The sequence below is a fragment of the Carassius carassius genome, chromosome 25, assembly GCF_963082965.1.
Source record: "Carassius carassius chromosome 25, fCarCar2.1, whole genome shotgun sequence".
Classification (NCBI taxonomy): Eukaryota; Metazoa; Chordata; class Actinopteri; order Cypriniformes; family Cyprinidae; genus Carassius; species Carassius carassius.
The window spans coordinates 18,153,418-18,167,945 of NC_081779.1; the positions used below are offsets into that span (position 1 = coordinate 18,153,418).

Below are 14,528 nucleotides of genomic sequence, written 5' to 3' on the forward strand. Positions count from 1 at the left end.
AGTGCTAGTGTTAGTTGGTTAAGTGCAGGCGAAAAAGACGAGTCTTTAGACGTTTCTTGAAAATGAGTAAAGATTCAGCTGTACGAATTGAGATTGGGAGGTCATTCCACCAGCTGGCCACAGTCCAGGAAAAGGTCCATGAGAGTGATTTTGAACTTCTTTGGGATGGTACCACAAGGCGTCGTTCACTTGCAGAGCGCAAACTTCTGGAGGGCACATAAGATTTAACCAATGAGTTTAGGTAAGTTGGTGCCGTGCCAGTGGTCGTCTTGTAGGCAAGCATCAATACCTTGAATTTGATGCGAGTAGCTACTGGTAGCCAGTGTAACCTGATGAGGAGAGGAGTAACGTGAGCTTTTTTTGGCTCATTGAAGACAACCCTCGCTGCTGCATTCTGGATCAATTGCAGAGGCTTGACAGTACATGCAGGAAGGCCCGCCAGGAGAGCATTACAATAGTCCAGTCTGGAGAGAACAAGAGCTTGGACAAGAAGTTGGGTGGCTTGCTCTGACAGGAAGGGTCTAATCTTCCTAATGTTGTATAAGGCAAACCTGCAGGACCGGGTCGTTGTAGCAATGTGGTCTGTGAAGCTTAACTGATGATCCATCACAACTCCTAGGTTTCTAGCTGTCCTCGAAGGAGTAATGGTTGATGAGCCCAGCTGTATAGAGAAGTTGTGATGAAGCAATGGGTTAGCTGGAATCACCAGGAGTTCTGTCTTTGTAAGGTTAAGCTGAAGGTGATGCTCATTCATCATTCATTCATCACGCTAGAGATGTCACTCAGACAGGCTGAAATGCGAGCAGCTACCGTCGGGTCATCTGGTTGTAATGAGAGGTAGAGTTGGGTGTCATCAGCGTAGCAGTCATAAGAAAAGCCATGCTTCTGAATGACAGATCCTAATGATGTCATGTAGATGGAGAAGAAAAGAATGAGTGCGCTTCAAACATTCACACAGCTTTTGTGGCGTTTAATTTGACACCCCATTGTAATCCCGTCTGAAAGCAATCCCACCCACCTGTCTGCCTGTCCTCTGAAGGGAAAACTGTGGATAGAGACCGTCATGTCTTACAAAGTCCATCTTTCAGGTTGCTTGGGGCACTGACACTTCTGTTGAAACTTGACAGCTCTTCAACATGGATGGTGCATGATCAACTGGTTGAAAATCATTCTCCTTGCAGTGTATTAAATTCCCTTTCTATCTTTGTTACTGTTTCTTTTCCCCTCCAGCAGCAATCGCTTAAAGCCAAAGAGGCCACAGACGAGATGGAGCTCTCTATTTTGAAGACCTGTCAGAGTGTCAGTGATCTCAGGCGAGAGGTGAGATCCTTGTGACAAGCTGTGTGCAGGGAATGAATCCCATGAGTCAAAGCATCTAAAACAAAATCAAAATCTTTCTTCAGAGGCGTCCATCCCAGTGTTTCCTCTATCATTATGCTGAATTTACAGTGCCGTGACATATTTACTCAAGTTGTGAATTTGCATTTGAATTGAATGTCATGAATGTTAATCCAGCCACTGTAGTCTGACTCACAAACAAGTGAGTCTTATAAGAAGATTTCTTAAATGAATGGTTCAGATTCAGGAAATCCTGAGTAATCATTTTATAATGAATCATTCACTGAATACATTAGGTTACTGAATCTGGTTCACTTACTAGTCTGCTTTCATGTCAGCTTTCATGACTTTGAAGATGACATGAAATGAAAGCTGCTTTGTGAAACTTAAAAAAGTGAAAGTGACGTGACATTCAGCCAAGTATGGTGACCCATACTCGGAATTCATGCTCTGCTTTTTAACCCATCCAAAGTGCACACACACAGCAGTGAACACACACACACTGTGAACACACACCCGGAGCAGTGGGCAGCCATTTATGCAGCGGCACCCGGGGAGCATTTGGGGGTTCGGTGCCTTGCTCAAGGGCACCTCAGTCGTGGTATTGAAGGTGGAGAGAGCACTGTACATGCACTCACCCAACCTACAATTCCTCTCCCCGAGACTCGAACTCACAACCCTTCAATTGCGAGTCCGACTCTCTAACCATTGGGCCACAACTTCCCCACAAATGAGTACAATTACTTTTTTGTTGAGACAAAACAACATACTGTAGCATAACATAAATTCTTTAAGTTATTTGTTGACAGGCATTATAGAACGTAAGAATAAACAGAAAAAAAAATCATAGATCCAAAGAGATTCCAGAGTCTCTCGATATATATGCAGAAATTTTTTGGAACATTTTTGTGTACAGACGATGTTGCCAAAATGATCCTAGTTCACATAGATCTGCAAACATGACTAAAAATGCTATTTTATACATGCCAGGCCAGCAGTTTGTAAATAAAGTTGCACATGCCTATAGACTGAACATATACCCGTAATATGCATGCACATGACACCACCGTTTACACAAATTCACATTTTTGTATTTTGCATGGAGACAATAATTATTTAGCACCCAAAGCGCCCTTGTCATTGTAAGTGTATGACCAAAATGCATAAAAAGTTGCATATTTTTACCTAGTTGAAAACGATGTCGTGTAAATGCCGCATCAGTACAGACGCTCACCAGTTGTTCATACACATCATATGATTCATATTGCTCATTTTGATTGTAACAAATAAAAACATTGAAGTATGTTGCTGGAACAATATTGTATTGTTTTGCATGGAATTAATACTTGGGGAATTTTGGTTCAGCTTCATAGGGTAGCGGTGGGAAGGGCCACTGAACTGCTGAAGCTGCATTCAGATCATCTGGTGCTGAAGGCCCTGAAGGCCTCCGGTGGGGATGGAAACCTGGAGGCCGTGGCTGATTATGCCGGCACACTGACTGAACACAAAGAGCAACTGGTGGAGGTGAGCGGCTCAATTTAATATTATTAGTTCTGACAAAGATACCAATGTCCCAGCAGGGCCAATTTACACCATTGTTGAATATTGACACAATAATACAAAATTAAATTATAAACTCATTATTATTCAATAACCTCAATGTTAATATGGGAATGATTATACTTATTATATTCCATTATATGTGCATTCAGCTGCTTATTGTCAGATTGATGCATCACAGTGCGTTTAATAATACCTTTATAGTATAATCTTCTAAACTATTTGAATTGTACTGTAGGGTTAACTTCAATGTGGTGCTGTTCATTCTGATTTCAGACTTGTCGTTTGCTCTGCCACATTTCGGGGACCGAGCCTCTAGAGATCACCTGCATTCATGCTGAGGAAACTTTCCGTGTCATTGGTCCGCAGGTAAACAGAGAGGGGTTGTCTGTTATTAGAGTAGAAGTCTGGCGTCTTAACCTTTGTTGTCAAGGCTTTCAGAGACTTACACAATATAGATTTTGTTAATAAAAGAACTGAAGTTTGTTATTCGCTTCAGTTAGTGCTTATTTTTCAAAAATCACCAATGCTTATTTGACACATCTTGCACTGTTGTTGTTGACTTTGCAGCTCTGATTGCGTAAAAAAAAAAAACAGCAGAGGCAAACACACACATAGGCATAAAAAAGCAAGAAAATGCAATTAAATGCATTTTCAGCTGGATGAAAAAAAACAAATCATGCATCGAAATCATCTTTGTGGTTCAAGTCTGGCTTGTTTTCTTTTTTAATACAAACAGTAGTTAACATATAAAATGAAAAAGAAAAGGTAAGATTGGGGCAATACGCAGAATGTAATATTTAACCGAGTATATTTGCAGGGTATTTCATCAGCATGCTTCATTAGCATATCTGATTGCATGCAGGAAAGAGCGTTCTTAGAAAGGGCAACCTCACCTCACCAGCCAATAACGATGAGGCCCTAAGATCAGGCAGCCAATAAGAGCACAGCGGGTGAGCGGCAGCTTCAGGGGTGCATGATAATGAGTTGCTTTATTAGTAATTCCAAAAGCTGAATTCACACCCTCAGCAGAGACTAGCTCTGTTTCGCTGTGTTTGTTTTTTGAAACATCCTCCCAGTAAGCTGTAAATCATGATTATGCAGTTGCTGACAGAGTTAGATGGTGCATTTTTGATGTGGGACACGGAAAGAAACCAGCAATGAATATTGATATTCAGATGTTGCACCAGAGTCGAATTATGCAGTCGCATCAAAAATTACACTACACTAAGGTTTTTGAAAGAAGACTCTTATGCTCACCAAGGCTCCATTTATTTGATGAAAAATACAGGAAAACAGTAATATTGTGAAATATTATTACAATTTAAACTAACTATTTTCTATTTGAATATATTTAAAAATGTAACTTATTCCTCTGAATTTTCGGCAGCTATTACTTCAGGCAAGTTTATATATATTTTTGTTTTTATTTATTATTTTATTATATATATACTAATGTTTCATTTGTAATGTTTTAGAAAGAAGTCTCTTATGCACATCATGGCTGCATTACAATATTACAATAAAAAGTAATAAATAAATAAATGATAAAATAATAATTTTCTATTTGAATATACATAATTTGTTTTTCTATTTTAATACAATGCAATTTATTCCTGTGATGGCCAAGATGTGATGCGTTCTTTGATGAATATAGCATTACAGCATGTATTTGAAAAACAAATATTTTTTAATATTATAATGTATTTTTACATGTATTAATGTGCCGTTACATTTGATAATCCATTAATACATATTTGATGATACATTTAATTATCCATCTTTGCAAAATAAAAGTACTGATTTAAAAAATAATAACAATCAGACTGACCTAAACTTGAACGGTCTTATATTTAAAATGTAGTTAAAAATCAATAAGAGTTTTAAAAAAAGTGTTTCCTCACAATGTGTCCTCTCAGATCATCTCAGCGGCACAGACCCTTGCTCTGCACCCCACCAGCAAGATTGCCAAAGAAAATCTGGATGTGTTTTGCGAGGCCTGGGAGTCCCAGCTGTGTGACATGGCCATCCTACTGAAGGAGATCAACGATGTGTTTGAGGGCCGCAGAGGTGCGTTAATCAAGCCGTTCAGTCATGACATCAATTTGTATGCCGACTTTTAGGACTACAAACTCAAACAGCTTCTTTTTCAAGCCCAATACATGAAAGACATTTATGTATTTTATGATATCTGCATTAACCACAGTACATTCCACAATATTGTAATCTGGATTTCATGGGTGCTTTGAATGCATCAGTAGCTGTTATTTTCAGGTAAACAAAATTCATTTGTTCATGGCTATAGGCAGATAACAGTTTTTAAAGTTCTTTTTCTTAGCGGCCAGATTGCAATCTTTTCCAGCCGCTAAAGATGTGCGGCTTTGACATTTACACTGCATCCACATCCCTCACAAGAGGTAATTGAATAGAGGCTGGATAAATCTCTGTAGGCAAGGTTAAGGGTGCATTATAGTGGCCCCAGTGAGATTACAGGACTGTGAAAGTCTTTTCACTCATCTGTATTTGGACATAGTGCTCAAGGATATGTTTGAGCGATAGCGGCTCTTCCGGGTGAAACTGTGGTTTTCTCACACAGTTCATAAAGATCTTTATGTGGAAGGCATCAGTAACATGACAGAAACCCGGCGGCTGGGGAGATGTTTTTGTTCCAGATGAGAGGCTCACAGTCATCATCAGTGCCAACTGAGATACTTCCCAAAACAAACTGTCATCCCCCAAGATCCTGGCTTTGTTTCTGTTCATCCACATCATTATCCACAGCCATTTTGTCAGGCTAGACATGTGTTTGAGCCAAGTTTTATATTTTGGAGGGTACTGTATGTAAATTTTAATGTCTTTTTTGGTCATAATACTTAAAATTTCTTCGTTTTAGGTGATAAGAAAACATATCTGTCGCTGCCCAGGCCAGGGGTGAGCCTTACAAGCTATTTTTTTATTATACATTTTTTCTTACCATATCATATCTTACCATATTTACTGCTTCATCTCTTGTCTAGAAACATTCTGCCAACCTGAAGACAGTCAAGGCTGCCAAACTTGACGCTGAGGTACAATTTCTCCTGATAAAACATTATGTACGAACAAGGTAATGAATGAGTAATGGCATTTTTTATCTGTCAGTTTGACAGACAGGGTTGAATAGTTTTCTTCATGTTCTATTCTTTACCTTATTTGTCATTTTTAATCCTGAAAATTATATAGATGTTTGCCATTACATTTCCATATGTAGATTACAATATTTGCATTTTCAGTCCAGTCCAAAACCTAATCATTTTTTAGATAAAGTCTGTAATGACTTGGACTTGACAAAACACAAGCTACAATTTAAGTTTATTAGGATTTAAAGAACTAAAATGGACAACTGAACAGCCTAAGTTTGATGGAACTCGTTGATTTAGTTTTATTTATTAATTAAAAATCATTTGAAAGTCTAAACCTCAAACGACTGCATATATAACAGATTTAGAGCATGTTTAGTCTTACTAGATGATGTATTATTAGAGTGTAAGAGTATTATTTTCATATTATTTATATATACTATTATAGTATTAGTTAATATTTTAAATTAGCTTTTATTTTTATATTTTCAGTTTTAACTTTAATTGTTAAATTAATTTAATTGTTAACTGTTTGTTATGTGCTACTGTCATTTTGTTATTTTTTTTTTTACTTTTTTTATATTTATATTTACAGTACCTTAATTTATTTTATTTCAGTTTTAGTTTTACAAATTGTAATACCTTCAATTAGTTGGCAAGGTTTTTAAGTTTTTCCATCTAATAATTATAATTTATTTTATTTCAGCACTCTCATATACAGAAATTATTTTAACAGGTTTATTTTTTTTAGTGTGGGAATGTTTTAGAGCTTGTATTTGCAATGTAACAGATGCATTATTATTTAGTATTTTATAATATGGTGAGCGGTGGAAAATTCTCTGTTAACGTAACCTCTGCGAAACATATTTATATAACCATTATGTAATTTTTCAGTATTCATTTCAACTGAATGTATCTTTGTGGCCATGATCTGAAGGGTCTTCTAATGTTGATTTATAAAGGAGCTAACCAGCATCGCTAAGCTGGGGCTGGAACTGTGTCTCCTGACCTCAGATGTGGACTCAGAGATGGAGCGCTGGGACGAGCAGGACCACGAGATGGTTCGACTGTGTCAGGTCATATCCAGCATGGCCTATTCCATGTACCTCTTCACCAGGTAACTCCCTGGAGAAACCTTTTCATAAAATTCATAGTCCATTTATCAGATTATCAGATTGGTTCGAGTAGGGTTTTATTACACAGGAAATTAAGGACAGCATGCTGGAAAGTTTAAGCTTTATGAAAAATGTCTGTTCAGAAAAACAAAACCATGTTGTTGTTTATCTGCACTTTCTGTCAACCTACACTATCGGGTTTATGGATCTTCTAAGGATGTTTCATTAACTCTCTGCTGTTTTGCCATCTGTGATTAAGGGGGGAAGGCCTACTGAAGACAACTTTGGATCTATTCCACCAGGCTGAGGTATGCCAGCATTCATTCTCTCTCATAGGTTTTTTAATTGAATCTGTTCGAGGTGCCATTAAGAGCAATGAATCCCCTGGGAAAGATGGATCAATATATTATTAAAAGGGCCAGCTGTCATTTGTGAGATACTGTGATCCAGAGCAGGATGTGTCTGTGAATGGGAAGGAAATGCTGATTAGACAGTGTGTCCTTCTATTAGTAGTGCACACTGGCCTCCACCCAAACACAGGCTGTTATCTGACAGAGCAAGCTTACCTGCTCAGCGTCACAGCAGAACAGCACAGCAACGTTCCTTTAATATGTCTACGTATCCCCTTTTCTGACCTTTTTTGATTTCACTGCATTGACTTCATGTTGCAATTCCCACAATTCTAGTTTCCTTCTGGCGGGAGATGTTGCAAATATTGCAAGTATTGTAATAATCATTCTTATTCTATGAGAATATGAGTTTTATAATGATATAACAGAGTAATATGTTTTATCATAATAATAACACAGAGAAGCAATATCATTGCAATCACGTTTTTGCAGCTGATGAATGATGAAAACATTGACAGCCAATCATAATTAATTAACTGATGACAAAACTGCTGCATCTGCTTATAATAAACTGAGCATTATCGTTCTTGGTGTGAATGGGCCTTTATGTAGAATAAACTTAGGGTGCACGCTATTGGTCAAACTATAATTAACTTCAGCAGTTACAAAGCCAAAACTCACCCATTTTAGGCAATTCAGAAATCCCAGCCAGGATATGTCCAGGAAAAACATTCGTTTTTCTTACTTCAATGCAAAAAAAAAAATATATATATATATATATATATATATGTGCATCTCTTGATGCACCTTAAACTAGTTTGTGTGATTTTAATCACTGTATTTCATAACCCTGCTAAATTAAACTTGTGTAATATTCACTCTGGTACAGAGTAAGGCCTTACATTATGGAATGTTTTCTAGGTGTTGTCAGACCAAGGTCTCCAGCTGTGCCACATCCTCCACTCTCTCTCCACACAGGTAACGCACCCACATGCCCACCAGGCCCTTATTTAACACAGTTTAATTAGACGTCTGTAAATAAAGGACTGTAATGACTGCCATCCATCTTATTGGAGGACCACAGAGACGTGGATCAGTGTTCCTTAACCCTGCTCCGGCTGGGGCGGACAGGGGCCACTCATCCATAATCACAGAGCCTGACACACGTGGTACACTGCATGGTTTGATTAATCATCTCAAACTTGCCTGACCCACAATGCATTTCCCCAGCTGTAAGCAGAGTACAGCTAAATCAAATTGCTTGCATCCATTTATTTACCCATCAGTTCAAATTCAGCAATTACCTCACTTTGGTAAACCTATAATGTAGTTTTTGGTGAAAGTGTCAATTAGGGCCATTAGATTGTTTCATTTGTCCTTGACACAGGAAGTCCTGAAAGGGTCGTAGAAAGGAAAGCAATGCTATGTGCATAAAAAACTAAATGCCTCAATATAATACTCTCTCTCTGTGTGTTTGTGTACATATATATATGCGTGTGTGTGTGTGTGTGTGTGTATATATATATCTGTAATTTATGATGTTTTTGTTTTTTTAAAGTAAATATTTTATTCTCACAGTAATATCAGTTTAAAATAACTGTTTTCTATTTTAATATATCTTAAAATGTAATTTATTCCTGTGAATTTTCGGCATCAATTCAGTCTCCATTGCCAGATGAAAGCATATGCTGATTTAGTGCTCAAGAAACTTGTCTTATTCTTATCAATGCTGAAAACCGCTTTTTCTGCTTAATATTTAGACATATAGGTATATAATAAAAAAGTAACTTTTGAAGCAAAATAAAGCCACTTCCACAAGTGTAGTTTATCAGCTTGTTTTCTTGAATAAAAAAATTGTCAAGTGTCCTATACAGCCTATGTCATGGTTATATTTGAACATTTTTAACGAACATAATAAAAAATGATGTCTAATTTAGAAAACAAGTCTTCAAGCAAAAGAGTTGCTGTGTTGCAGTTTGTTTAGAGTTCCCATCTCTCAAGTGTTCTGCTTCAAATGCTAAAGCCACATGTTGTGTCTGTTATAGCTGCTGGAGGATGACAGAATCCTTGTTCTGTCTGAGACAGAGAAGCTGTCAGATGCATGTCAACAGCTGCAGGCCTGTGCCAAGACTCCGGTTCAGGGCAAGAGTGACATCTTTCAGAAGGTAATGCAGTATAACAGCTACAGACTCTTCTAGTACCTCAGTGAATGGAGCAGATAAGACATGAGTAGGGTTTTTGTTTGTTTGACTTGCTGGTTTAATCCAGTAATGCACTATTATTCATCATTTAGAATCTGAGGACATCAAATGATATGGATTCATCTTCATTTCAGAAATTTAAAGAGAACAATATGAACTAACGTTGAAAATCACAGGTTACTGCCACATATGATTAGATAATAGATCTGTTTCTCTTGCAAAGACACTGACCTTACTCTATTTCCTGACTCCATTTAACCTGATTAAATGGCATGCTGTCCAGGGTCATCCTTCTGTTCTGATAAAGCAAGGGTCACAGCCAGAGGCAGGTTTAAGTAGGTTTATAGAGGCTGTGTTCGTGTCGTGGCTGTGGAACCAAGAAAACGATCTCCGGAAAAACAAGCTTAATCAGGATCTCCCAGCATTGTCTTCTGGAGCCCTCGCACAGTTTCCAAGCATATTATTTCACAAAAACCAATTATACCTGAACCAGTCTGTTCTACAAATCACCTGTCAGAAATGTATAGATTGTTGTCGCTGCGAAATGATAGCTTGACTGAAATGTGGGCCCAAACAAGCATCCGCAAGGTATACTTGTAAACAAAACAGTATTTTGGGTAGTTTGGTCAGCTAATGATCCATCTGTTTTTCTTGTCTCGGTCAGGTTGACTCATCCATACAGAATGCAAAAGACATCTTGACAGTGGTTATCTATTTACTGCCCATCTGTAATAAACTCATCAGAAAGGTAAGTAGCAACATGAAGATCTAGTTTAACTTTTTAATTGTATCCATATAGGTTGATATTATATATTTAATTGAGCTTGCTCATAAGCTCTATTTTATATATAAATTACATTCAAATACTTACTTAATCTTACAAAAAAATAGAGCATGTTTTATTAAACTTTATCTTCTACCTTTAATTCCAGTGTAAATCAGAATGCAGCTGTGTGGCTTTGCCTCAGCACAGGAGGGAGAAGCGGCTGAACACGACCGTCAGTGAGGAAACTCTGAATGGCAAAGGCTCCAACGGCTTTGGGGTCAAATCCCTTGAGCAGCACATGGCCAGTTTATCATTCCTGGAGAGCAAATAGCTCTGAAAACCAAAGGCGCTTCTGTCTGTTCTCACCAACACAGTGCAATGCACTCACTCTCGACTTGCCATTCTTTGTGCTTATGCCCATTCGCTTTGTGGTGTACAATCGTGTTAGCATTACCAGCCTCATTCCAGATACCAAAAAATGTTGAGGAAAAACCCCTTCATTGATTGCATGTGTTCAAGTCATCATGCAACTCTTTCAAGTGTAATGGCTGGTAAATAAGCTATGGTTTTAACCGAAACCATATTCAGCTGCGTTTCTCATGATTAGCCAACACTGAGGTGTGCATGATAAATGTTTTGATGCAAAAAAAACTCACACTGTATTTAACAAAACTGCCTCATGTACAATGCCAAATATATCCAGTTTTAATCATCTTTCTACACTGGTCTAGCCACAGGGCAGTCGACTCAATGCTGAAGGAAAATAAGTGACTTTGGAAATTAATGTGAGAAATCAGCATCTTGATTCTGTTTGAGAGTACTTTCCAAAGAGGCATTTGTGAAGGATGATTATGAAAGAGACTGTTCCTTTTAAAGGGGTAGTTCACCCAAAAATGAAAATTCTGTTATCGTTAGTTTACCCTCATGTCATTTCAAGCCAGTATGACTTGATACCAAGTTTTGAAGTCTCAAAAAACTCCTTTCATTGTATGGACAAAAATATTTCAAAACAGCATATTTTATGTTCCATAGAAAATCATACAGGTTTGGAATGACATGAGGGCAAGCAATTAATGACATGATTTTCATTTTCAGGCGAACTGTCCCTTTAAATGTACTTTTGTAGGAGTGACAGCCTTGTAATAGTATTGACTGCCTTGTAGGTCACTGTGATTTGTATTTTGACTTCCGTTCTAACAATGTAAGTCAAGCTTTGGTACATTAACCTAAAAGGTTAGAGTAAAACGGTATATAAATCAATAGTTTAAGCTGTCGTGTACTGAAGTGCAACTTTTTAATATGGCACAGATTAAAAGGCTCTTCAGAATTGGGTTTCCCTTCACAGACCAATTCTAGTTGATCCTTTGCAAAAATGTTCCTCTGATTTATACTAAGTCAGTCAAATCATACGCTTTAGAGATGATTGTGCAGTTATGACATAAAGTTGTATTAGTGTTGGACCATTGAATGATTGTGAAATCAGAAAAACAAAACAAAAAATCGAAATATACATTATTTTTCTTAATATATTTATGTCTGAGTGATTTATTTATGCACAAAACATGACATGCTTATTCACTTTTAAACATTTCTCCAAACTAACGACACATTCTTCTCTTCAGTTAACACATTTATTAAAGCACATAATAACATCCAGACTATTGAAATGTTTTCTGTTGGATATATGTTCAGCTATATTGAAAACACATTTACATACACCACTGTGAGTGAAAGGTTTTGTGTCAGTAGGTTTTTTTTTTTTTTTTGTATATGTAAATGTTTGTAATTTGTGCAGTCGGTTTGGAAAAATTACAAAATGTTCAGATGGCTCTTTTGAGAGCACTGATCTTAGTTTGTGTAAAATAAATTTAATGAATTAAAAACAACTAACATAAGAGCCAGTTGAAAATGCTCAGAAGGGAGCTGTTCCTTTATTTATCATTTACTCAAACTATAATAATCTCCAAATCGTTAGGGCTATAAGCAGTTATACAGCAGCCGGAAGGGAAATAATGTGTCTGCGAGGACGCAGACCTGGTAATTCTCAAATTAAAACTGTTTTAATGAAACAATAAACTAAACAATACACATGACGCTGGCATTATGTTTCTCATGAATAGTGGTCAAACAAAATGCACTCCAGTGAAATTCAGGACTATTTTGGATCCAGCAGACAAGTCTTCATTTTCTCAAGATGTTTTTTTGAAATGTAAGTGGCACACAGCAATGATTCCACTGACGTTTTCACCTGCTTGAAGCAATTATTCTTCAAAATAGACATAGTCGGCAGCTTCAAAGTGTAAGTTGATGTCAGCAAGGCTCTTGTTGGTTTCTTTTCGTCAGAACCTCCTCGTATTGTTCTCTGGTCAGAAGGCCTTCAGTGACACTCTTACTCTCTTCAAATTTAGGTAATATAACAGCAATGTATCCCTCTGTGGAAGGCTGTGCCAAAAAAGAAAAAAAGAATGCACAATTCAAACGTGGTCTTAAATTTGGAAAAGTTTAAAAGGTGATTTTCCATTAAATTTTTTAAGCTGTACTATAAGTCACCTTTTCTAATAACAGATCTGGCTTGTTCAGAATGGCTTCATTTACTTCTAGGAGACGTCCTCTGATACAGCTGGGGAAATATTGTTTGAATTGACATTTTCAAATTAAAGTAACTGAATGTTACGTATATCCAGCGGCAGTCTGTGTAACTGACCTGTATATAGTGTACTCCTGTTCATCTGTGCACGTTATTCTGCACAGTGGAGCAAACTCCGTCAGGAACTGACCACCCTACAGAATAAATGATCCTTACTGATGATGTTCAGGGAAAGTGTGAACTGAGATATACAAGTAATTAACCACAATCATTAGTGTATTGACTGATGCACTGACAGTGTGAAAATCAGTCGAGGCAAAAGTACTCACTCGCTTTGACTTTCCAGACACCTTGTTCTTCAGACGACTGCATCCATCACTGATCTGGTAGTTTATGTTTTTGATTTTTCGTCCGTTCTGAAGGATAGGATGAGACTCTGCAAGTGTGATGACGCATATCCTCATAAGAAGAAAAACAGAGTTTAGAGATGAGTATAGATGGCTGCTTATCCAACTATTAACACTTTTGACCCTGTGGACTTTTAGAAAATAAAGAACAGTGCCAATACATTGTCGAACATTGTCTTTTAAATCTATATCTCAGATTATAGACTGTGTACAATTGTGTAGCAGATGTAAAACTGTATAAAAACTATTTCAGACAATAAACACACATGGTTGGTTTAGATAATTGTGGTTTAAAATATGTTGTAGTATCTTTATAGAATGTAGGACTTTAAAATAAAAATTGAAAGTCTGGATTTGGGATTTATGTACTGATTAAAATCTATACATAAAATGCATTTGAAAAGTTTCTGATATAGTGATATTCATATATATATATATATATATATATATTCTCATATATATATATATATATATATATATATATATATATATATATATATATATATATAATCACGTTACTATCTGCTAATTTAAATAAGTTAACCTCGCATAAGTGTACGTAGTTTAAGAAACACTTTACACAAAATTACAAAGTATAACGATTATATATATAGAGAGAATATAATATATTTACCTGTTGGAGTGCTGTAGAATGCAGTGATCCTCACATGATTTTCCCTTTAGATCTACATAAGTATTTACACCAAATCGTATTATAATCAATTAATCAACCAATTCATCTGGAAAAAAATGTATAACTAAAAACGCTGATCTAAACATCCATTGACTTAAAGTAAAAAAGTACTACTGATCAGATTCAGAGCATATTACGTTACCAGTTCTATAACAGCGCGTGAAATATCGATCGATCACCGATGGGGCTTTCTTTTCACTGTCTTCCATGTCAACACCCACCGCTTAAAACAGCGCTTATGTCAAAAAGAAGACACAATAAAACTTTAGAGAGGCTGATACAGTCTAGTCAAATCTAAACAGTGATGTTTGAAGCCGGACGACAAATCAAGTTACACACACACGCACACACCACAAATGTCTATTTTGAATTTACATCCGGTCACTCTGTT

General features: G+C 36.8%; 2 protein-coding genes across 4 annotated transcripts in view; one reads left to right on the forward strand and one right to left on the reverse strand.

The window, feature by feature from the left end:
- ctnnal1 (catenin (cadherin-associated protein), alpha-like 1) overlaps nt 1-11,920 on the forward strand; it is a 71,952-nt gene extending 60,032 nt beyond the window's left edge. The window contains exons 8-19 of one of the 2 annotated variants that reach the window (XM_059509705.1): nt 1,231-1,320; nt 2,704-2,862; nt 3,175-3,267; nt 4,818-4,968; nt 5,792-5,829; nt 5,916-5,966; nt 6,980-7,134; nt 7,392-7,440; nt 8,404-8,460; nt 9,528-9,647; nt 10,348-10,431; nt 10,616-11,920. In XM_059509705.1, the coding sequence (XP_059365688.1) occupies nt 1,231-1,320; nt 2,704-2,862; nt 3,175-3,267; nt 4,818-4,968; nt 5,792-5,829; nt 5,916-5,966; nt 6,980-7,134; nt 7,392-7,440; nt 8,404-8,460; nt 9,528-9,647; nt 10,348-10,431; nt 10,616-10,780 (1,212 nt within the window). In that variant the 3' untranslated portion in view covers nt 10,781-11,920. The remainder of the gene's footprint in view (nt 1-1,230; nt 1,321-2,703; nt 2,863-3,174; nt 3,268-4,817; nt 4,969-5,791; nt 5,830-5,915; nt 5,967-6,979; nt 7,135-7,391; nt 7,441-8,403; nt 8,461-9,527; nt 9,648-10,347; nt 10,432-10,615) is intronic. The other variant, XM_059509706.1, reaches the window with a different exon arrangement.
- A 426-nt stretch (nt 11,921-12,346) lies between these two features.
- abitram (actin binding transcription modulator) lies at nt 12,347-14,489 on the reverse strand. Of its 2 annotated transcripts, none has more exons than XM_059509708.1 (7): nt 14,280-14,489; nt 14,078-14,129; nt 13,366-13,495; nt 13,154-13,230; nt 13,000-13,069; nt 12,748-12,891; nt 12,347-12,657 (listed from the first exon to the last, which is right to left on the reverse strand). In XM_059509708.1, the coding sequence occupies exons 1-6, from the start codon at nt 14,344-14,346 to the stop codon at nt 12,760-12,762; spliced, it is 528 nt and encodes a 175-aa protein (XP_059365691.1). In that variant the 5' UTR covers nt 14,347-14,489; the 3' UTR covers nt 12,347-12,657; nt 12,748-12,759. The 2 variants fall into 2 exon arrangements, with proteins under 2 accessions (XP_059365691.1, XP_059365690.1); XM_059509707.1 differs by having other exon boundaries at nt 12,347-12,668; nt 12,736-12,891; nt 14,280-14,488.
- Nucleotides 14,490-14,528: the final 39 nt, after the last annotated feature.

Bases quoted from the DNA above. Each gene is read 5' to 3' on its own strand.
- abitram (XM_059509708.1), bottom strand. From the start codon at position 14,346: ATGGAAGACAGTGAAAAGAAAGCCCCATCGGTGATCGATCGATATTTC. The intron at 13,070-13,153 runs GTCAGTTACACA...ATATTTCCCCAG, and splicing joins CAGGAGTACACTATATACAG to CTGTATCAGAGGACGTCTCC. The intron at 12,892-12,999 runs GTGACTTATAGT...TTTTTGGCACAG, and splicing joins CAGATCTGTTATTAGAAAAG to CCTTCCACAGAGGGATACAT.